The sequence below is a fragment of the Dromiciops gliroides genome, chromosome 4, assembly GCF_019393635.1.
Source record: "Dromiciops gliroides isolate mDroGli1 chromosome 4, mDroGli1.pri, whole genome shotgun sequence".
NCBI classification, from domain to species: Eukaryota; Metazoa; Chordata; class Mammalia; order Microbiotheria; family Microbiotheriidae; genus Dromiciops; species Dromiciops gliroides.
Genome location: NC_057864.1, coordinates 198,058,557 through 198,082,825, shown reverse-complemented (window position 1 = coordinate 198,082,825; position 24,269 = coordinate 198,058,557). Strand labels below are relative to the sequence as shown.

Genomic DNA, 24,269 nt, shown 5'->3' with positions numbered 1-24,269 from the left:
GAGCTGTTTCCACTCCCCCGCCCCTTTGAACAGTCCTGATCCCACCTCCCTCCCTGCCTGACTACCTCCCAGTGCCCACAGGGCGGGGTGATGCCCTGCTGGAACACCAACCCTTTTCCTGGAGGGGAGGGGGGTGCAGCCTAAAGAGACGGCTGAGCTCGGCTCTTGCCCGAACAGGTGTGCATTGCACAGGAATGCGTGCTGAGTGACTCACCAGCGCCCTCCTACCTGAGCTGGATAAAGCTGCCTCTTCTCTGCCCACCCCGATGTCTCTCTGTTCCTTTCCTCCTTTCTTTCCTCCCTCCCTCCCTCCCTCTCTGACAGTGCCGCTCGCTCTCTCTCTTTAACACACACACACACACACACACACACACACACACACACACACACACACACACACTCACACACAGGAGAACAGCTCCCAATAGCCAGGGAAGAGGGGGGAAGACAATCAGAAGCAGAAAGGACGAGACCCCAGCAAAGGTATGTCAAGTCTTCCAACTGCTGCCCCACTTCTCCTACAGGCTGGGCACTGGGGCAGGGTTGGGGGAAACGGACTGGGGTGGGAAAAGGCACCGGAGAGGCTGGGGGCACCAGGGCTTGGCAGTGGCTGCCTCCAAGAAAGTTCTGCAGGAACTTTGCCTAGGAGTCTAGGCATGCATGCAAGGTGGGTGGGTGGATTTAATTAGCCGCCCACTCTCCTAATTACTCCCCCCACGAGAGTAAAGCAGTTCCCCAACCGCTTTTCCACTCTCCGGTGGGGGTTGGGAGATTCCTGACGGGGTCTTTTGTTCCCTCTCATCCCCTTCCTGAAAGGTTGGCATTTGCCAACGCCCTGTACTCAGTGGCCCTGGCACCTTATGGCTGGTCCTGCCAGTGAAGTAATGGGGGAGTGGTGGAGGGCTCCTGGAATTAAACTGATCTGGGCATTCCAGGGGGCTCAAAGTGGGGGTGGTGGGGAAGGAACAAGGGGGAAGAGGCATGGCCCCTACTCCTTGGCTGCATCAGAGAGAATAACAACAACTGAGCTTCTATAGGCGTTTAAATTTGTCAAGTGCTTCTCCCACGGAACTGTGAGCCTTACAACAGAACCTCCTTATGAGGTCCTCTGGGCATTTATTAGTCCCATTTTACAGATGAGGAAACTAAGCCTCAGGGAGGTTAATTACTGACACACAGCTAATAAGTGTCAAAAGTGGGATTTGAACCCAGGTCTTCCTGATTCCAGGACTAGCACTCTACCCGTTATACCACCTTGCTTTTCTGTGGTGGGATGAGATGGAAGGGAAGCTTTGAGGAACTTAGTCACTGCAGAAGATGCCTAACCCGTCCCAGGGAACCCAGGGCTAGGGACCTCTGAGTGAGCTGCCCATGAGGCTGTTTACAAAAGAATGGGAAGCAGCTACGCAGCTCAACTGGCCCTCCATGGGACAAGCCCAAGAGGAGCCAGCAGTTGGAGGGGTGCTCCCGCTTTGATAGTGTATGTCAGTATGTCTCCTGACTCTTTTCTCCCCTCTGCCAAACCTCCTCCTACCTCCCCTTCTTTCAAAATATGCTCAGGACTCATCTACTTCAAAAAGCTTTCCAAGGTTAATGCCCTCACCCTCCCCATCCATCCCTCTACCTCTGGTTCCTCTGATATTACTGTGGTACCACCACTCCAGGAACCTTCCCCCTTCCCCAAAGACCTTTCCACAGTGAAGAGGATACCCTGGTGGCTTATGTTGGTGAGTCAGGGTCTGTCCCTTATCCTCATAGCTTTGAGCTTCCCAACAGCCCCTCGGTGGGCAAGGACTGAATCTCCTCCCTCAGCTCCAATTCTGCCTTGCATGGCTCTTGTTATTTCTCCAAGCAGGGCTGGAAGTGATGGCTGGGTATCCTTGAGGGATCTAGGGGGTAGTATGAAGGGAGGGGTTAGGCTGACATGAGGAAGTTCCTAACTTCAGCCTATAAAAGAGGGATCCCCTGGAAGAAAGCAGGGATGAGGGAATGGGGGAATCTGGGGATCTAAGAAGAGCCTCCACAAATGAAGATGGAGGGGTCCATCTTCTTCTTAGTCATTTTTTTTTTTGGTTAAACTCCAATTCCTGAGCATACTTGGGTAAGAGTGTCCCAGCCAGAGTCCCAGAGGCAGAATTACACTGCAGCTGTGGTAGCAGGACTAGGGGTCTGAGGATTGAGATGTAGGCAACTCTCCCTTGTCTAAACCAAGAGCCAGCCCTTCTCAGGCAGAACATTGCAGAACTACTCTTCAAGGGGAGACATAGTGGGGAATGAGGGAAGGGGCAGATGAGATCTTCAAGAAGTCCATCTCTAAGTACCCTTCCTAACCTCAGGGACTTATACATACAGAGCCAACACATGTGTTCTCTGAAGGAAGGTGGTGTGTCTGTATATCGCATATGTGTGTGTGTCTGAATGTTCTATATATGTAACAGTGAGAAGGAGCGATCCAGGGACCAGAATTCTCATCTAAGCTGCTCCACTCAAGTAATTTAACCGAAATCTCATTGCCCAAGTTCTGCTTGGGTGCAAGCAAATTAAAAGGCACCTAAAATATAGCTAGGTGGCACAGTAGATGGAGCAATGGGCCTGGAGTCAGGAAGACCTGAGTTCAAATCTGACCCTATACACTTACTAGCTGTCTGACCCCTGTGGAGTCACTGCACCCTCTTTGCCTCAGTTTCGTCATCTGTAAAATGAGCTGGAGAAGGAAATAGCAAACCACTCCAATATCAGCCTAGAAAACCCCAAATGGGGTCATGAAGAGTCAGACATGACTGGAAAAAAAAAAATAAACAACAAACTATACCTGACTCCTTCATATCAGAGGGAAAGAAAACAAAACAAAACAAAACCCACTGACACAAAGGTTGCATCTGGAAAATGGGTCTTTAATAAAACCAGCCCTGCCCTACCTCACAGGCTTTGTTATGAAGGTCAAATGAGATAATGCCCATGAAAGAACTCTGTTGGTTGTAAAAAGGACAGTACACTTGTAAGGGGTTATTGGGAAGACGTATGGCACATTGGAAAAAACTCTGACCTTGGTGTCAGAAGGCCCATCTCTGGGACTGACTAGCTGGGTGACCTTGGGCAAAATGTTTTCCCCTTTTGAGAATCTATCTATAAAATAAGAAGGTTACACAAAATATAAAATGCTTCGTTTACTTTAAAGTACAATATATGTTGGTTATTATGATCGTTGTTAAAGAGGTTTAATTAGATGAGCTCTAAGATTCCAAGGCTGACATCCTGGGATCCTTGTGTAATACCGCCTGTAGGTATGTGTCTGCCTTACTTCATTATAAGTAAGTGTGGGTATGGGTGTGGCATTTCACAAACCCCAGGGCTTCTAGGAAGCCATTTCACCCCAGAGTCCACACCCTGACTGGTTTTAGGACTACCCATTCCACAGTTATTTGCTCCTTTCCCACCCTTAGGCAAGGGTTTCTTTCTTCTTCCTGGTCTCTGGGCCTGTGGAGCTCGCTCTGCCTGGGACTGGATATAATATTGATATAGTCATTGCAGCCTTCACGACCTTTGGAACCCCAGGACTGGCGGGAGTTGAAGGGACCACTCCCATTAGACCCAAGAGGCTGAACCTTCAGCCACATACCACTCACAGGACCCCTGGCCCCTGTTACAGAGTTCTCCCAAGGGAATTCTCCCACTGAATTAAGAAGGGTCTTTACTCTGCTGCTTACAGCCTAGGTGACCTTGCTTGCATAAGTAAGTCACTTCATTCCTCTGACACTTGGTCCCCATCTTTCTGAAATGGTATAATTTATTTAGCACTAGGTACAATCGATAGAGTGCCGGGCCTGGAGTCAGGATGACCTATCTTCATGAGTTCAAATCTGGCCTCAGACATCCACTAGCTGTGTGACCCTGGACAAGGCTCTTAACCCTGTTTGCCTCACTTTCCTCATCTGTAAAATGAGCTGGAAAAGGAAATGGCAAACCACTCCAGTATCAGCCTAGAAATCTGAAAAGTGACTCAACAACAATTTATTTATTTTTTTGTGGGGTAATGAGGGTTAAGTGACTTGCCCAAGGTCCCACAGCTAGTAAGTATGAAGTATCTGAGGCCAGATTTGAACTCAGGTCCTCCTGCATCTGAGGTCAGTGCTTTATCCACTGAGCCACCTAGCTGCCACCTCAACAATTTAAAGCACCTTTCTAACTTGAAAGGGTAATATCAATTGTTGTTGTTATTATCATGAAGAGGTCAACCAGATAATCTCAATTCACTTGCAGTACTAAATTCTAGGGGCAGCTAGGTGGCACAGTGAATAAAGAACTGGCTCTGGATTCAGGAGGACCTGAGTTCAAATCTGACCTCAGACACTTGACACTTACTAGCTGTGTGACCCTGGGCAAGTCACTTAATCCTCATTGCCTTGCCAAAAAAAAAAAAAAATACTAAATTCTATAACTGCAGGAGCTTCACCCCACAGACTGGAGCCGTAACTAGGAATTCTTTCACTCAGGGCAAAAACACTGAAAGGACATGAGGTTACAACAGCATAGCCAACTGTCCAGTGGGGGAAAGGGGCGATACCTCACCCTGTCTCCGCATCTTGGGTACCAAGCCCCATTTATTGCATGCCTGTTATACTAGGACACAGCAATCACCTGACTTGACTTGGTGACCTATCCTCAGAGAAGTCAAGAAAGAGATGGAAAGAGTGATTTGGGTTCACAAAACTGTATATTCTCTATATAAAGAGTGGTTCTAGGAAAATGTGGTGGGGTTCTCTGATTTTTTATTTCTTTCAGTTCCGCTGGCCTAGGTGGCTCATACCCAGGTCTCTTCATTTGTAAAATTAACTCAAGGGGCAGCTAGGTGGTGCAGTGGATAGAGCACTGGCCCTGGAATCAGGAGTACCTGAGTTCAAATCCAGCCTCAGACACTTAACACTTACTAGCTGTGTGACCCTGGGCAAGTCACTTAACCCCAGTTGCCTCACTTAAAAAAAAAAATTTAACTCAAAGACAGGCCCTCTCCCCCATCCACCACCACTATCCTGAGCTTCCCTGATTTGTCCCTCCCATTTGTTTTTCTTTTTTCAAAATTTTTTTTCACTTTTCATTGGTGTCTTTTGTTTTTCTACCAACTTAATTTCCCAATGCATCTCTCCCCTCCTTCCCCATTACTCAAGCCATTACTCATAACAAAGAATAAAAAGGAAATGAAGGGGAAGCAGATTAGTAAAATCAACAACAGTTAACTAAATGTATATGTAGTGTTGTTCCATACTCTTAATCCCCCACCTCTACAAAGAATCTCCTATGGGGGCAGCTAGGTGGTGCAATGGATAAAGCACCAACCCTGGATTCAGGAGGACCTGAGTTCAAATGTGGTCTCAGACACTTGACACTTAGTAACTGTGATCCTGAGCAAGTCACTCACTGCCCTGCAAAAAAAAAAAAAAAAAAAAAAGAATCTCCTATGGTTTTTTAAGCAAATGAATAGGAAACAGTGGTTCCCTGGATGTCTTAAGGTAAGATTTCAAGGTGGCAGTTTCAAGTGTGAAAGTTACTACAAGAGTCTATTGGGCAAAGGGGGTTGACCACTGGAAACAGATAGTGTTCAAAGAGCTGATGTTCCCACTGGGATAGGAAAAGACATGCTCCTCTCTGTCTCTGTCTCTATCTCTGTCTCTCTCTCTCTCTGTCTCTCTTTCTCTGTATGTGTGTGTCTGCTTGTCTCTCTATCTCTACCTCTCTATCTCTGTCTGTTGTCTATCTGTCTTTTTGTCTCCAATATCTTCTTCCAATATCGATACTTGAGGGCTGGCACAAAGGCATGAAGCAAACACTAGGTTTTTACCTGTTGGACTAGACAAACCATGACCAGTGCATGACAGTGCCCAATGACTCACCTCCTGTTCTTTGCCTCTCTACCCTGGCTTCTGTATCTCATTGGAAAACCCTTGAGCAAAACCCTCCTGGCACTGCCATCCACATCTGTGCAGATAGCACAAGCTTAAGGGATAACTGGATAAGATGGAGCCTGTGCCACCTAGATGGTACCCATACCTGAGACATCCCCAGCCCCTGTCCATTCTCTCCCAGGCCAAGCTGTGATTCAGTAGGAGCTAAAGATGGGGGTTGGAGGGGGGCAGATGAAGAGGGGCCCCTGCAGAAAATCTCAAGGAGCAGCATCATCCTTCATATTGTGTCATGTGGTGTGTGGACACAGGCATATAAAATGAACGCCCTGGTTGTTTCAGGAGGAAGAGGATGCCCTGGCCAGGGCCATGGGCTGCTCTGCTGTTCTGGGCAGTACTATGCATCAGCTTCCAAGGAAACATGGGTAAGTCAGAGGACCCTTCCCTGATATACCCCAGGTGACCCTGCTCGAACCCTTTTCCCTTAAGCATTGCTGGGGTCACTCAGTGCCCTGACCAGATAGTCTACCAACACATTCTGTCTACCACTTTTCGTTCATTCATTCTTCCATACATCCAGCAGACATTTATTGAGCTCTTCCTGTATACAGTTGGGCACAGTGAAAGTACAAAGATGAATAAGACAAAGCCCCTCCCCTCAGGAAGTTTAAAGTCTAATATAGAAGATAGGCATACAAATAAAGATAAGAGAGGAGTGAATGTGATAAGTGCCATAGGAGAAATCAGCCAAGTGCTAGAGGAGTTCAGGGGAGGGGGAAGGGATAGATCATTTGCACAATAATTAGCCCCTTCCCAAATATCTCCAAGTACCACATGATCAGCTAGCAGCCCCATTATAAAGGTGGACACCCCCAGTGAAGCTTAAGATACACTGATGTTCAGCTAGAACACTGGGCCACCTGACTTGCTCCCCTTCTTCCATGGGAGTGGCTGTTGGACCCAGGGGCCTCTCCAACTCAGGCCTGGCCTGTGCCCTGACCACACCCTGTCTTTGACTCCTGTTCCCCATCTAGCTAATCGCTGCAAGAAGGCCCTGGTGAAGAGCTGTACCGAGTGCATTCGGATAGACAAGGACTGCGCCTACTGCACTGATGAGGTGAGCACCCACCCCTTGTACCTGCCCACCAGGGCCTTCCCACTCTCAAACTTGTGGCAGGACCCCACATTCATTCCTACAAGCCTGTAGACAGATCCACACTTAACATGCCCTCTGTAAGACTCTGGTGCCCAGGATTCATGGATAGAATCCATGAAAGGGAAAAACTATATACATGCATTATGTTGTATAAAGGGAATGAGTGGGCAGAGTTATAACTAGCATTTCTGGCACCTGTGGCAAGCAGAGAAAAAAAGTACTAAAGAAGGCACCAGGAAAGATATCCTACAGCAGAAGAGACCCCCAATTTGACATCCATGAGAGGATTTAGAGACCCCAAGACACCTCAATGCCACTGCTAGGGAGAATGCTCCCAGAAGAGGGTGTAGGGTGTGCCAGGTCAGGGAGAGTGCTCACCTATAGTACAAGAAGGCCTCAAGATCCTTCATTAAGCAAGGCTTTATGCTAATTGTGGTTAAGGTACAGAGTTCAATCCTCTCCAGTGAGATCCAGTTGCACCAGAGCCAGAGGGGCTGGTCCACCCTTCCTGGTCCCCCACTCACAGCCCCCTCCAACTGCCAGAAGGAAGCTGAGGTTGGGAAATACTAGGCAAAGTGAGGTAGTGGAGGAAGGTGCTAGAGCAGTCATTTCCCTGAGCCTCAGGGCCCAGAAAAGAAAGGGGTATAATAGTATATACTCCAGAAAAGGATATAGGAGCTCAGGGCTGGGAGAATAAAGATAATCATGGTTCCTATGTGAGGGATCTGGACTCAAGGTTGACAAAAAAACTGAAATATGGGATGTATGCCTCTATCTTCAATGTCAGGTGCCCTGGTACAAAGCCCTGGTTGTCTGAGCCTAGTTACAGCTCTTAGGGAATGTTATCAACTAGAAAGCCAAGTGTATGGATGGAGAAATAAGTAAGGGTGCAAGAAACACTGAGAACTATCCTATCCCTTTTTCCATTCTTCCATTGACTAGACATTCAAGGACCGTCGCTGTAACACTAGAGAGGAGCTGCTGGCCATGGGCTGTGAGGCCAGAAGTGTGGTATTCAGGGAGAGCAGCTTCCAGATCACAGAGGTAAGAGCCAGGCATGAGGGGTCAGCATGGTTGTTTAAGTGAAGTCATGTGCTAGAAATAAGGAGTCACGTCCTCAGAGGCAACTAGATGGCACAGTGGCTGAGAATGCCAGACAAAGTCTAAAGACCTGAGTTCAAATTCTGCCTCAAAATGTTTCCTACCTGTTATGACAAGCCATTTAACCTCTTCACTTCAGTTTCTTTTCTCCAGGGGATGCTTTTACATAAGACATTTGAAATGATTAAGAAACCTCATCTGGTAGAAGTGCTGGCCTAAGGAGTAAGGAGACTTTAGGCCTGGGCCCATGCTCTGTTACTAATTGGTTAGGATGACTGTGGATGAGTCATTTCCCCTCTCTGGGTCCAAGTGTCCCCACCTGTAAAATAGTTTAGAAAAGAACACTGGGGAAAAAAAAAGAAAGAAAGAAAGAAAAGAACACTGGACACATGTCCAGAGCATCCCTCCCCTCCACCCTGGCTCCTGCCATCCTTCAGGCATCACTCGCTCTCACCTTGGCCCAGCATCTTTCTCTGGACCCAGCTCAAAGTGACCCCCTCCTGGGGAACTGGAATCAGGGGACCTAAGTTTGAGCTCAGCTGTGCCCCTCTGCCTGTGTGACCTCTCAGTCTCAGTTTCTCCATCTATAAAATGGGAGGCTTGGACCAACTGACCTTAGAGGTCCTTCCCCACTCTCGTTCTGTGACCCTATCACCTCTCCCCCACCACTGTGACATTCTATAGTTTTATATAGACCCCTGGGCAACTTTCCACAGGGGTCATAGAAGGGATGAAGGACAGATTGCTCGTTCGTGGGCAAGGAGGGGGTCACTTTGAGCTGGGTCCAGAGAAAGATGCTGGACCAAGGTGAGAGCGAGTGATGACTGAGGGATGGCAGGAGCCAGGGTGGAGGGGAGGGATGCTCTGGACATGTGTCTGCTCCCTCTTGCTGTGGCACACCTACGCAGTATGTGTGTGTGTATGTGTGTGTGCATATATACGTTCTGCATGCGCACACACACAAACATACATGTCCATACCTGTCCTGCTTGGCAGTACGCTGAGATCGACACCACCCTGAAGAAGAGCCAGGTGTCCCCCCAGGCCATGAAGCTGCTGCTGAGGCCCGGCGAGGAGCAAACTTTTGAGATTCAAGTGTTTGAGCCCCTCGAAAGCCCGGTGGACCTGTACATCCTCATGGACTTCTCCTATTCTATGTCCGATGATCTGGCTAACCTCAAGCAGATGGGCCAGAACTTGGGTATGCTGGGGCACCTGGAAGCAAGGGCAGGACAAGCGTCACCACTCAGGCCAGGCACATCCCCAGGAAGCCAGGCCACTGGCAACGTGTCCAGCTGCTTCCTCCCCTAGCTGTGGAAATCCAGACAGTGCATTAGGCACGTGTTCCCTGGGGTTACTGAGCCCTCCCCACTCTTCTCCCCCAAAGGTGTCAAGGAATTGCCAGGAGAGCCAGCCTCCTTCAATGGGTCCCTGAAGTCTCCTTGGTGCCAGGATCAGGGTTTGCCATGTTTCAGGATCCCAGCTCTTTAGCCCTAGCCCACTGTCCAGCTGGATGTCCGGGGTGGATGGGTTCTGGCCAGGGGGCTTCCCTGTCCCCTCATCGCTGTCCTGTATCCCCCAGCCCGGGTCTTGAGCCAGCTCACAAGTGACTATGCTATTGGCTTCGGCAAGTTTGTGGATAAAGTCAGCGTCCCACAGACTGACATGAGACCGGACAAGTGAGTGAACCTACCCTGAGAGTTCAAGTTCAGTTAAGGTTGGGAGAGGGACTATTCCTCGTCATTGCTGATCCCACCACTGATCCCTGGAATATAAGGTGGCACAGGTCCCTGGACAGGTGGTACATGGGCAGACCCACCCCATCCCCACCCAGTCAGGTGCATCAACATGGGCTCTGCTAGAAAGGCGTCTGCCAGCAGTAGGACACTTGGGGGGTGGCAGCCCAGGGCTAGTCAAAGGAGGGGGTGAAAGGGGAGCTCCCTCCCTCAGGTACCAACGGTGTGTAAAGGAAGACAGTGTTTCCTCTCAGGCAGCCCTGGAGATCCTCCACCTGCCCACCATAGAAGGATAGAACATACCCTACCCTATATCAGTACCCTTGGAGGAAAAAGCAGCTTGAGACAAAGCCTCAGTTGCCCAAGAATAGTTAGAGATCAGGTTGAGTGAGGCCCCACTGGCTGTGCTGGATGAGAAAGGGGCACAGGGGCAAGGTATTCTGCTCTCCAGTTCCCATGCACCCTGCCAGAGACAGAAATGAGGAATGTCATTGGGAATGAAGGGAGGGGTTCCTTTACTGAGCAGGGGGAGACGTAGAGGTCTGGTACCCTCTCCTACCTGATGTCTCTGTCTTCCTCACCCCAAGGCTGAAGGAACCCTGGCCCAACAGTGACCCGCCCTTCTCCTTCAAGAATGTGATCAGTCTGACAAAAGATTTGGAAGAGTTCCGCAACAAGTTACAACGGGAACGAATCTCAGGCAACCTGGATGCTCCCGAGGGGGGCTTCGATGCTATTTTACAGACGGCTGTGTGCACGGTGAGTGCAGCGTGGGTGCATCCAGCCTGTGCATGCCTATCCCATCCCCCTCTCTGCTAGGGGGCCAGTGATTCCGAGCACAGTGGCCTTCTTGTTCTGCACATCACTCTGAGTGGCCAAGAGGCCCCTTCTTAGTCCCTGGGCCTCTTTGGGAAGAAAGAAACCACAGAGCATCATTGTGTAGGTGGTGGGTGGGGAGGTCTTTAAGGCCTAGGATGCACCAATAGGTTTCAATGGGGTCTGTGAATTTGAAACTTGTAATATTTTTAAATTTTTATCTTATATTTCTTTTACTTATTTTTTGTTACATTTTTTCCCTCCCAATCCCACGTTAGAGAAGGCCAACATTTGACATAGATGTATATATGTGGAACCAGACTATACGTACTTCCACCAATCAGTTCTTTCCCTGGAGGTAGAGAGCATCTTCCTTCACAGTCGATTTGAATGTTCATATTACTTAGAATAACTTAGTCATTCACAGTTACTCTTCAAACAGAATTGCTATTACTGTATACAGTGTTCTCTTGGTTCTGCTCATTTCACTCTGCATTATTTCAGACAAGTCTTTCCATGTTTTTCTAAAATTGACCTGCTTGGGAGCAGCTAGGTGGCACAGTGGATAAAACAACCGGCCCTGGATTCAGGAGGACCTAAGTTCAAATCTAGCCTCAGACACTTGACACTTACTAGCTGTGTGACCCTAGGCAAGTCACTTAACCCTCATTGCCCTGCAAAACAGATAGATAGATAGATAGATAGATAGATAGATAGATAGATAGATAGATAGATAGATAGATGAATGAATAAATAAATGATTGGGGGCAGCTAGGTGGCACAGTGGATAAAGCGCCGGTCCTGGATTCAGGAGTCCATGACACAAAAAAAGTGAAGAAGCTCTGCTTTAATAGGAAGGTCTCTGGGGGTGATGGGCAGGGGGTGGTCTCAGGTGGTACCCAACCTCAGCTGCAATCAAACCACATCACTTTTGTGCTAAGCTGGACAGTTTGAAAAATAGTTGGTTGAGGTGACTAGATAACACCTGATCTTGGATTTGAACCTTGCCTCAGGAAGGAAGGAACTAAAGCATTTATTAAATGCTCATTATGTTCCAAGCACTGTGCTAAGGTCCTTATAGATATTATCTTATTTAATCCTCACATCGACCCTGAGAGTTAGGTGCTATTATTATTCCCACTTTACAGTCAAGGAAACTTAGTCAGACAGTGGTTAAGTGACTTGTCCTGGGTCACACAGCTAGTAAGTATCTGAGGCTGAATTTGAACTCAGGCCTTCCTGACTTCAGGCTCTGCTAGCTAGTTATATGAGTGTCTCCTGTTTCCTAACACTGGTATCATATGGGGTTCTAGCTAAATGAGGGATGGATGTTTCCCACTATCTAGGAGACATGGGGACATTCATTCATGTGTCAGCAAGCAGGGCAGAAGAATGTTCTGGAAGGCTGAAGAGGGCACCTTTAAATAGGTATGCTTCTCTTTACCCTCCCCAGAAGGACATTGGCTGGCGGAAAGACAGCACCCACCTGCTGGTGTTCTCCACAGAGTCGGCCTTCCATTATGAGGCAGATGGTGCCAACGTGCTGGCAGGCATCATGAAGCGGAACAGTGAAAACTGCCACCTGGATCCCACAGGCACCTACACACAGTACAATCAGCAGGACTACCCATCAGTTCCCACCTTGGTGCGCTTGCTTGGCCAGCACAATATCATACCCATCTTTGCTGTCACCAACCACTCCTTCAGCTACTATGAGGTATGTGTTTGTGTGTGTGTGTATGTGTGTGTGTGCTTGTACACACATGTATACGAATCCTGAGAGCAGAACCATTCCCCAAAACCTTCAGGGACTGTTGTGAGTTCCTCTTCATTAGAGATATAATATACCCCTTCTCCCTGAATTCCTGAGTTAAAAAAATATATATTAATATTAAGCTTGTGATCAACAAAGACTACCAGATCTTTTTCAGTGGGTTGGACTAAGTAACCACTAAGGTCCCTTTCAATCAGCAGAGACTATTATTCTATGTCTTCTTCATCCTTCTTATCATCTTTTTCTCGTTTTTCTTCTTTTTAAAAAACAGAAGCTACATACCTATTTTCCAGTCTCCTCTCTGGGCTTGCTGCATGAGGACTCATCTAACATAGTGGATCTACTTGAAGAGGCCTTTTACGTAAGAGGCTTGGGGTTAGGAGTGGGACTTGCCACTTTAGGAGGGAGAGAGACTTATGGCTAAGAGTAGGGCCTCATGGGATATGGTTGGAAAGGGCCAGAGCCCAGAGTCAGGGTCAAAGATTGGGGTTGAAGATAGGGACACAGATTTCACCCTCACTTTCATTCCTAGCTACTCCTCCCTAGAAAAAGTTCCTGTGCTGAGCTGATGCTCTGTCTTTGAAGGACTGGCTCTCAACTGAGACCTTTCCCTAGGGCTAGCCTTGCTCATGCCACCTTCAGTCTAATGATGTAAAGTCTGGGACCCAGGGGTACAATGATCTTCAAAGAAAGGCACCGGGGCAGCTAGGTGGCGCAGTGGATAGAGCACCGGCCTTGGAGTCAGGAGTACCTGAGTTCAAATCCGGCCTCGGACACTTGACACTTACTAGCTGTGTGACCCTGGGCAAGTCACTTAACCCCAATTGCCTCACTAAAAAAAAAAAAAATTCTATATAAAAAAAAAGAAAGGCACCCCCACCTCCCACCCCCAATCTCTCTTGCCTCGGGGAAGACTCTGATACCTACTAAAATACTATGTAGGCTCCAGTGGTACAAGCCATCTCTAATCAACATTGGAGTCTACTGTTTTCATTTGGGTGATTAGGAATTCTTATTGATAAAGATAAATGTGAGGGGCAGCTAGGCAGCGCAGTGGATAGAGCACCAGCCCTGGAGTCAGGAGTACCTGAGTTCAAATCCAGCCTCAGACACTTGACACTTATTAGCTGTGTGACCCTGGGCAAGTCACTTAACCCCAATTGCCTCACTTTAAAAAAAAGAAAAAGAAAAAGAAATGTGATAAAGATAAATGTGTGGGCACTATGTGTGAAAGGAAAGTTGGTGAGTGCCAGGGAATGAGGCAACTGGGGGCCCAGGCTGATAGAGTCCCCCTGCCCTTGAAGAAAAAGGATAGGAAGGCTAAAGAGTCAGTCACTCTTTATCAGTAAATACTTAATTAGAGAGGGTAGGATGAGGGTTGTTCCTTCCTCTTTCTAGTGTCCCTTATATCTCCCCACCAGCGCATCAGATCCAACTTGGATATCAGGGCTCTGAATGCCCCCCGGGGCCTGCGGACAGAAGTCACCTCCAAAAGATACATGAAGACAAAGGCCGGGTCTTTCCAAATCAAGCGTGGAGAAGTGGTATGTTTCCATTTGGGCTGACCTGTGAGAGACCTGCTGGCCACAGGGGTGGGGTGGGGATTTATTATAGGCTCAGGCCCTGATAAGGTTGGGGCATGGATTTATTATAGACTTAGGCCCTGATAAGGAATTGGCTGTCACGGGTTTCCTGAATAGAATCAAATTATCTTCCAAGACTGAGGATAGAACAAGTGGTCCTTCCCCCCAATCCCCAACTTCAGAGAACCATGAGCTATAGGGTTTAGACAAAATGGACTATCTCTATTTAGAAATTTTTTCCCCAAATTGCATGTAAAATACAAATGTCGACATCAATTTTTTAAAAACTTTGTGTTCCAAATTTTCTTCCTTCCTCCTTCCCAAGAATTTAAGCAGTTCAATAAAAGCTATACATGAGCAGTCATGCAAAACATTTCCACATTAGCCAGGTTGTAAAAGAAAACAGACAAAAAAAAAACTTCCTTTAAAGGAACTAACAAAAAAAATTATGCTTCAATCTGTATAAAATGGACTCTCTCTAACAGGCCAGGATAAGAATATCCTGGGGGCTCCCTTTTCTCTAGAAAAAGCTCAAACAGTCCATGAGTCCCCAGGGTTTCCAGAGTACCTGCCCCCATTGACCTCTGGGGGAAAGAGACCTTGGCTGATGGGACTCTGTTATTACAGGGAACTTACCAGGTACAGCTGCGGGCCTTGGAGCAACTGGATGGGCGACATGTGTGCGAGCTATCTGCTGACGATCAGGCAGGGGAAATCCATCTAAAGCCCTCTTTCTCTGATGGGCTCAAAATCAATGCTGGTATCATCTGTGACAAGTGCCTCTGTGAGCTGGTAGGTAGTGAGCACTGTCCAAACAGAATGATATTTGGAAAAATGACCCATGGAACTGAGGGCTGGCAGGGGACGGGATTCACTGACCACTCTTGACATGAGGTATGGGGATGTTGCCTGCTGCCATCCTGGCCCTGGGCTTGGTTCCTGCAAGAGAAATGTCATGCAGGGCAGGCAGGCGGCCAGGTTCCATGAAAGGTTGACACCTCAATCTTGTTACAGCAAAATGAGCCTCTGTCAGACAGATGTAACTTCAACGGGAACTTCACATGCGGGCACTGTATGTGCAAGGAGGGCTGGTGAGTATCAGGGGGTGGGGCAACTGGGGACCCAGGTTGCCAGAGTCACCCTTCCCTTGATGAAATAGAAGATAGGAAGGGCAAAGAGTCTGTGACTCCAAGAGGTCTTATTGCTGGAAGTCAACGTATTCAGACAAGGGAGGGAAGGAAGGGGGTGAGGGCTGGAAGAGAGCAGAAGGGGACTCCTCCTCCTAAAGTTGCCCTTTCCCTGGTCCCTCCCAGGAGTGGCAAGACTTGCAACTGCTCTACTGGCTCCCAGAGTGACACGAAGCCGTGCATACGGGACGGGGAGGACAAGGTTTGCTCAGGACGAGGAGAATGTCAGTGTGGGCGCTGTGTGTGCTATGGAGATGGCCGCTATGACGGACACTTCTGCGAGTATGACAATTTCCAGTGTCCTAGAACCTCAGGCTTCCTGTGCAATGGTAAGTGGGGCTCCAGGGTGAGACTGGGGAGCAGGACAAGAGAAAGGGATCTCTCTGGAGCCAGCACTACCTCATCTAGAATCTGAATCACTCATGCTTCTTCTTCCTTTCCCCTTCTTTCCTTTTCTCCTTCCCTCCATTCCTTCAATCACTATGTCAACAAGCATTATTAAACGCTCCTACTATGTGTCAGGCACTTTGCTAGGATTTGGGGCTGCAAAGATGAAAGTGAAACAGTCTCAGCCCTGAGGGAATTGTGAGTTTGGAGTTTGGATATAGTTAGCTGCTAATAAATAATACTATAATTTCTTCAGTCATCCTGATGATGAAATATTCCCATGTGTCTGGTGTAGAGGCAACACTTAGGTTCTCAAATATAATACTCTCCTGTGTACCACCAAAGTTTAATATTGACTCAAAATATTTATTTATTTATTTATTTTTGGGTGAGGCAATTGGGGTTAAGTGACTTGCCCAGGGTCACACAGCTAGTAAGTGTCAAGTGTCTGAGGCCAAATTTGAACTCAGGTACTCCTGAATCCAGGGCCGGTGCTCTATACACTGCGCCACCTAGCTGCCCCCAAAATATTTATTTTTAAAATCAAGGACAATTGGCGTCATGGGTTCACTTTTGTCCCTTCCCCCCTTGCTATTTCAGGGAGATATTTATACCCAAAATTCTTGGAATTCGGTCGTCTCAGAACTCCCAGATCAGATCAAAAAATCTTTACCTTCCATATCCACGGAGCAGAAGGTGGCTTCAGTGTTCTATAGTACATTTGGGTAAAAAAAAATCTCTAGCTACAGTGTTTCCCCTTATTATTCATTCCTCTATAACTAACACTGAGAATGCAACGTCAGCTTATCTTTATCTAGATAAATCCATTATAAAACTTTAAACTGAACATTTTTAAGAAAAATATAGAAAAGAGCTGAAAACCCCCAAAAGGGTAGGTAACTAATGCAATGCTGGTTTGTTAGACAGTAATAAGGCAGGGCAGGAAGGAGAAGAGGTGAAGAGTTTTACCAGGTCCCCAGTAGCACCAAAGAGCACAGTTTGGGCAAATACCAGGTTCTGTCCAGAGAGAGCATTCCTTAAGCCAATTCAGTGAGCCAGACAAAGTTCTAATTTCTCAGAACTATAGACAATTCTGTAGTTAATCTGCCCTTCACTTCCTTTTTCTTTTTCTTTTTCTTTCTTTCTTTTTTTCTTTTTTATTGAGGCAATTGGGGTTAAGTGACTTGCCCAGGGTCACACAGCTAGTAAGTGTTAAGTGTCTGAGGCCGGATTTGAACTCAGGTACTCCTGAATCCAAGGCCGGTGCTTTACCACTGCGCCATCTAGCTGCCCCTGCCCTTCACTTCCAATCAAATCCCCCTGCTGGCCTGTATCCACATCTCCATCCACCTCTCCACAATAACTCAAAGTTTCCCAGGCTCCCCTCTCCTGTATGATTCCCACATTTCTCTATTTTTCAGTCTACTTCCAGTTGGGAAAACTATACTTCCCAGCAGCCCCTGCTCATGACAGAGGGTTTATATTCATATACATATAACACATACATATATAGTTTTGACATATTACAGTATACAATTATAATAATTTTTGTTCCTTTTTTAACTTTACATTATTTCCTATGGACATTTCTCACAGCTGTATATTTTTCAGATTTGTCATTTTTCATGCATCAGTGTATCCCAGTATAGTATTCCCCAGCCACTGGACTTAACTTTTTTTCTGGTCATTTGTCATAAATATGATAACTATAAACATCTTTGTGCAAATAGATTTTTCCTTCCTTTGCCTTCTTTCTTTCACTGGTTCTTCCTCCAGTGCAGAGGTAACATCTAGCCTCTCAAAACTTATGCCAGCAGTATACTACTAGTTCTTACCAAGCAGAGAAGGTTTTGAGTATAGACCTGGTGAGAGATTTTGTGATTGCTGTCCAAGGACCAACCTAGTTAAGTCCAGAGATGTTCATTATTTGGAGTGCTTTCTTTTTTCATTCACAGAAATTCGTGAAGAACATTGGAATCTGCTATTTTAGGGCACACACATACACATATATGAAAATCAAGAATCTTTAAAGTGTTGAGATATAGACTTGTATCTGCCATTTAAGTTGCTAGGAAAGGGGCAGCTAGGTGGCACAATGGTTAGAGCACTGGCCCTGGAATCAGGAGGACCTGAGTTCAAATCTGGCCTCAGACACTTGACACTTACTAGCTGTGGGACCCTGGGCAAGTCACTTAACCCCAATTGCCTCACCCCAAAAAAATAAATAAATAAGTTGCTAGGAAAATTACACTTCCTAGAAGCTCACATGTCCACTACAGGGCTACAAAAATATAAAGTACTATTTCCACTACTACCACTTCCACCATCCCAGCTATAGGACCATGTGGTCAGATGCTGTGACTCTTTTGGTGGCTTTGTTGCAGAGTCAGATTGCTTTTGAGAAGGAATATGTCACTTTGCATGACCACCAACAGTATGTGCATGTGCCTGTTTCCTTATAGCCCTGTCAGCCTTAGGTTTTATATATTTGTGTGTGCATATGTGTACACTTTTTTCCCCAATTTTTGCCAATTTAATGGGTGTTGTTTTCATTTGCATCTCCATAACTAGCATTGATGCTGAACACTTTCTCAAGTGTGTATTTACTATTTGTACTTGCTTTTCTGTGAAGTGTTTGTTTATACCCTTTCTATGCAATTCAACAAAATATATTTATCAAATACTTACTATGTTCAAGGGGTCATCTAAGTACTACAATCTTAGTTGTACCAACTATGGCCTTTGACCACTGGTACAAATTCTAGACTTTCTTTTAGGAAGTTTTGCCTCAAGTGTACCAGACTGGGAATTAGGAGATCTGAGTTTACTCCTCGCTCTATCACTAACTACTGTATGACCTTGGGCAAGTCAGTTTCCTCTTCTATAAAAGTATTGGACCAGGGGTTATTAACCTGGGGTCTGTTAACTTGTTGGTTTTTTTTTTCTTTTGGGGGGGGACGGGCAGGCAATGGGGGTTAAGTGACTTGCCCAGGGTCACACAGCTAGTAAGCGTCAAGTGTCTGAGGTCGGATTTGAACTCAGGTACTCCTGACTCCAGGGCCGGTGCTCTATCCACTGCACCACCTAGCTGCCCTGGGTTTTTTTAAAAAATACATTTTTATAACTGTATTTCACTATTGGTTTCCTTTGTAATCCTATTTATTTTGTTTTAAGCATTTAAAAATTATTCTGAAAAGAGTTTCACCAGATTGTCAAAGGGGTCTATGACCAAAAAAATGTTAAGGACCCCTGGAATCAGTGGTTTTGAAGGACTCTTCCAGCTATAACATTCTGTGGTTCTTAGTCTCACCTCCTTTGTGGAGCCTCCTCTCATTACTCCAACCAATAACAATCTTTCCCTTCTCTGAATTCTTCTTGCACACATTTTAACATACAGGTCTTACTTTCCCTCCAATATTGAAAGCTCTTTAAGACAGACAACTCTGACAGCAATTAGAAATTTCATCTAGAGCAGGGCTTCTTAAACTTTTTCCACTCGACTTCTTTTTGCCCAAGAAAATTTTCCAGGGTACATAGGCATATAAAATAGGTATACATAACCTTTTACTGTGGCCATACTTTTTACAAGCCTCACATTCAGTTATACAACCCCATATGGGGTCATGACCCACAGCTGAAGAAGCTAACATCTAGAGCAAAAATCATTAAGGGGATTAGGTAGCAGCACAGAGGATAGACGTTCTGGTATTGGGAGGGAGGGATAGGGCATATCCGCAATACAGAGTACAATATAACCTCTCATGCTGTCCCAGGGGATAGAAAAGAAAGTTGCCCCCGAAGGGGGGGGGGGAATGTTGAGGCATTGGGATTCTGGGAATGGCGTAGAAAACCATGAAGTATGGGGAAGATTGTTTCCAGACTTCTATGAGGAAGAACTAACCACCTTGGAAGGAAGCATTCTTCCCCATCCTCCCAACTGGTGCCTTAGTCATCCTGTCCTATCTATGACTTTACGTAGGCATCCTCTGCATCTCTCCCATAGCCTTTAGCAGAGAACTGCCTGGACATGATAGATGAATAGATGAATTTATAGCCCTTCTTCTTGGCCCTTAACTGTCCCATAGCTAGCAAGGTTTGACTCCCCTTGCTTTCCTCATTGGGCAGGAGACCTAAACTAGAAATGTGAGTTCTACTTTCCTTTCTTCCTATTCCCTACAGACCGAGGCCGCTGCTCCATGGGCCAGTGTATATGTGAAAGGGGCTGGACAGGAAAGAGCTGTGAGTGTCCCCTTAGCAATGCCACCTGCATCGACAGCAATGGGGTAAGACTAGTAACTGGATGGGCACAGTCACTATGGCCATATTGATGGGATGAACAGAAGATATTTCTTGGGGATGGGATGGGGATTGTGAGTCTCCTAGAAGTTGGGGCAAAACACCAGAGGACTGTGCCAACTTTTGTCACCCTCTGGAGAGAGATTGGAAGGGCAAGGCATAGAGGTTTGTAAGGTCCTCTTACCAAAAGATGACTGGGTCTTGGCCAACTAGGGCCTCTCTGGTTGTTGTGTGAGTGTCAGGGTAATGGATCTTCTCTTTACAGGGCATATGTAATGGGCGAGGCCGCTGTGAGTGTGGACGCTGCCACTGTGACCAAGTCTCCCTCTATACTGATACCACCTGTGAGATCAGCTACTCTGCAGTGAGCACAGATTGGGACTGGGCAGAGGGAAGGAGTGGGTATGGGAAACAGAGAAACACAGGAGTAGGGTCGGAGGGTAGGAAGGAGGAGAGGATCAGAGGGCCTCTCCTAAAGGTGTTTCTGGGGTTCAAGGAGTCTTTTTACCCGACCAACACCAAATCTGACTGTTTCCCCATTCAGGCATTCCTAGGGGTATGTGAGGACCTGCGTTCCTGTGTCCAATGCCAAGCCTGGGGCACGGGTGTAAAGAAGGGGCAGAAGTGTGCTACCTGTAACTTCCAGGTGAAGATGGTGGAGGAGCTGAAGAAAGGTAATAGAGAAGCTGTGAACATTACCTAGGGAGGTTGGGAGAGGGAGGGATAGTGGCACAAAATATCCCAGGCAAAGGCAAGCTCTTCCCTACAGGGCAGGAAAATTCTTAGAATGGCCTTAGGCAAAGCTAGGTGCCCAGGTAAGTGCTGGAGGACCCAAAGGTCCTTCTTATTAGAGTGGAATGCCTTTCTTAGAGCATGCCCAGCACATCCCCACTGGGCAGTTTCTAGAGACTCAGTCCACTCTTGCCCTTCTCATCCACTCAGGAAAGCTTAACCAAGTCAGAACCCCCCTCTAGACCTACACCTTTGCCCCATTGCTCTCTGGGAGAGCACCTACCTCCTTACCTCATCCTTCTCCCGTCCCTGGAGAAGGAATTATGATGCAGGAGGCTGGGGGCAGTGTGTGTAGTTAGGAACTCTGCCTAATGGGGTACCATGTTGTGGTGAATACAGCGGAAGAGGTGTTGGAATACTGTTCCTTCCGTGATGAGGATGACGACTGCACATACAGCTATACTGTAGAAGGGAATGAAGCCATTGGGCCCAACAGCACCGTCCTTGTACATAAGAAGAAGGGTGAGTGCTATTCAGACCCGTGGAGAGAAATTACTTAGATCTGGGGCCAAGAGAGAAAAAGGAAGGGAGGGAACTCCTACCCCAAGTGGGAAGGGTAGCAGGATGGGAGAGAGTACCCTGCCCTAAGGAGCAAGGTCTATCCAGTTACCCAAAAAGAACTTGATTTCCTTTTGCTCTTCCCCAAGAACATACTCTTGCTCTCTTGATCAACCTGAGAAAATCACTTACTTTCCTCTTTGTGCCTCAGTTTCCTTATCTGTAAAATAAGAGAATTGGGCTAGATGGTTTCCAAGGTCTCTAATATTCCACAATTCTCCATTTCATGACTGTCCTTCCCAATCCTCTCCATCCAACAACTTTTTGTCTCTACCTCTGTCCTAGACTGTCCTCCTGGAAGCTTCTGGTGGCTCATCCCACTGCTCATCTTCCTCCTGTTGCTCTTGGCCCTGCTGTTTCTGCTCTGCTGGAAGTACTGCGCCTGCTGCAAGGTAAGCCCCCCCCCCCATCCCTAGCTCCCCTAACCTTCCTGACCCACTCTGTTGAGCCATACTCACTCAGGTCCAGCTTTACCATGTCTGTCCATGCAGTCCCAAAAAAATCACCAACTAACATTCATTGGGTGCCTTGTAGCTGCCTAGCATTGTGCCAGGTTGTATGGGGGTATGGAAAACATAGGCTCTGCCTTCTAAGAAATTAGAGTCAGACTGGTTACAGAAGATAGGCATACATGACACTATTTTTTTAAGTATTTAAGTTAATTTTTTTTAAGTGAGGCAATTGGGGTTAAGTGACTTGCCCAGGGTCACACAGCTAGTAAGTGTTAAGTGTCTGAGGCCAGATTTGAACTCAGGTACTCCCGACTCCAGGGCCGGTGCTCTATATACTGCGCCACCCAGCTGCCCCACATGACACTATTTTTTAAAATGGCAGGGGCAGCTAGGTGGTGCAGTGGATAGAACACCAGCCCTGGATTCAGGAAGACCTGAGTTCAAATCCAGATTCAGACACTTGACACTGACTAGCTGTGTGACCCTGGGCAAGTCACTTAACCCTCATTGTCCCGCAAAAAAAAAAAAATGGCAGGTGTAAAAGAGATATCTCTTTGATGTAACATGAAGAAAAGAGGTGGAACAGTTTGTGTAGTGGGAGAACAACCAATAGACAAGCCACATATTCCATTAGTACTCATGAAATGTCAAGAGAGGGAACAGCTAGGTGGCCCAGTGGATAAAGCACCAACCCTGGATTCAGGAGGACCTGAATTCTAATCTGGCCTCAGACACTTGACACTTACTAGCTGTATGACCTTAACCCTCATTGCCCCGCCAAAAAAAATAAAATAAAAGGTGATTGGCAACTTTGGAGAAAACCATTTCAGTTGAGTTATGAAATTAAAGAGACCAAATCTTTAAGCACTAAGAGAAAGTGGAGGCAGTGAGTGAAGACCATATTTTTCTTGGAGTTTGGTTGAGAAAGAGAGAAGCTATAGAATGGTAGCTTGAGGGGATAATGGGCAAGAGTTTTTCTGTCTGTTTTTGTCGTTGTTGTTAAAACTGAAGAGACTTGGGCATGTTTGCAAGCAGTGGGGAGGGAACCAGTAGATAGGGAAAGACTGAAGATTAGAGAATGAATGAGGATGACTGTGGGGGCATTCTGCTCAAGAAGATAAGAAAGGACTGAATCAAGCTTGTATGGGTTGGCCTGTTGAAGAGAAAGACCACTTCCATCGGACTGGAATCAAGGAGGACAGAATGTAGGGATGACGTCAAGAGGTTATGTGAGATGTAGGTGAGAAGAGAGAGCTCACAAGGAAGAGTTTGATTTTCTCATTAAAGTATGAGGCAAAGTCAGCTGACAAGGTAGAGAAAGGGGAAGTGGGGGAGGCTTGAGCAAAGAGGGGAAAGGTTTAAAACAGCAGCTGTGGGGAGTTAAAGAATCAGTTAGGGAGGGGTTAAAATATTTCCTTACCATAATGAGGACCCAGTTGAGATTAGATAAAATCAATTTGTAGCTGACCCCAGTCAGCTGGGTTGCATGACTTCCTCCAGCACTGTTCAGCTCAAGGAAGAAGAGATAAGGGGGAAGGGAGGATGGTGGGGAATGATCCAGGGTTGTCAAGGAAAGAGAGGTGATAAGAAAAGGAGCAAAAGGATTCGAGAATAAAATGTTCAGGACGCGATGGTTCGGATGGGTTGCAATCTGCTCCATTGAAAGCTGTGTCCACAGAGATCCATCCATCTGTCAATCAGGAAACATTTATTAGGTGCCTACTATGTGTCAGACACTAGGCACTAAGAATACAAGGATCTTGTATTCTTGTATCCAGGGAAGACAATAGGTACATATTGTGGATAGGACACTAGGCCTGGAATCATGAAGACTTGAATTTAAATCTGGCCTCAGACACTTAGGCCAGAAAACGTCAAGGGGAAGGAGAGAGGGTTCTTTCTCTCTCTCTCTCTCTCTCTCTCTCTCTCTCTCTCTTTTTTGAGGCAACTGGGGTTAAATGACTTGCCCAGGGTCACACAGCTAGTAAGTGTTAAGTGTCTGAGGCCAGATTTGAACTCGGGTCCTCCTGATTCCAGGGCCAGTGCTCTATCCACTGTGCCACCTAGCTGGAGGGTTCTCTTTTTAAAATGTTTTATTGATATTTTTTACATTGCTGTCATTTCCCAAGGACTACTCCCAACTCCCAGTAGAACCCTCTCTTGTAACAATGAGGTACAGTTAACAAAATAAACACATCAGCCACATCTGAAAATGTATGCCCCATTCCATACCTGTAATACACCACCTTTCTATCAGGAAGAGGCATGCTTTAGGGGGTAGCTAGGTGGTGCAATGGATAAAGCACTGACCTTGGATTCAGGAGGACCTGAGTTCAAATCCAGCCTCAGACACTTGACACTTACTAGCTGTGTGACCCTGGGCAAGTCACTTAACCCTCATTGCCCTACAAATAAAAAAGAAGAGGCATGCTTCACCCTCAGCCTCCTGAAAGCATGACTAGTGACTGTATTGATCATAGTTCTGAAGTCTTTCAGGATTGTTGCAGTAGTATAGGGCTGAACTCGTTAATTAA

At 46.7% G+C, this 24,269-nt stretch overlaps 1 protein-coding gene across 3 annotated transcripts in view; it reads left to right on the top strand.

Moving 5' to 3' along the window:
- Positions 1-375: 375 nt before the first annotated feature.
- Positions 376-24,269, top strand: part of ITGB4 (integrin subunit beta 4) — a 44,443-nt gene continuing 20,549 nt past the window's right edge. For all 3 annotated transcript variants that reach the window (XM_044004259.1, XM_044004258.1, XM_044004257.1), the window contains exons 1-18: positions 376-483; positions 6,240-6,322; positions 6,932-7,014; positions 7,996-8,097; positions 9,151-9,355; positions 9,737-9,833; positions 10,478-10,649; positions 12,160-12,423; positions 12,752-12,841; positions 13,902-14,024; positions 14,691-14,855; positions 15,078-15,154; positions 15,377-15,579; positions 19,817-19,920; positions 20,199-20,297; positions 20,478-20,607; positions 21,065-21,187; positions 21,569-21,675. In XM_044004259.1, coding sequence (XP_043860194.1) covers positions 6,250-6,322; positions 6,932-7,014; positions 7,996-8,097; positions 9,151-9,355; positions 9,737-9,833; positions 10,478-10,649; positions 12,160-12,423; positions 12,752-12,841; positions 13,902-14,024; positions 14,691-14,855; positions 15,078-15,154; positions 15,377-15,579; positions 19,817-19,920; positions 20,199-20,297; positions 20,478-20,607; positions 21,065-21,187; positions 21,569-21,675 — 2,217 coding nt within the window. In that variant the 5' untranslated portion in view covers positions 376-483; positions 6,240-6,249. The remainder of the gene's footprint in view (positions 484-6,239; positions 6,323-6,931; positions 7,015-7,995; positions 8,098-9,150; positions 9,356-9,736; positions 9,834-10,477; positions 10,650-12,159; positions 12,424-12,751; positions 12,842-13,901; positions 14,025-14,690; positions 14,856-15,077; positions 15,155-15,376; positions 15,580-19,816; positions 19,921-20,198; positions 20,298-20,477; positions 20,608-21,064; positions 21,188-21,568; positions 21,676-24,269) is intronic.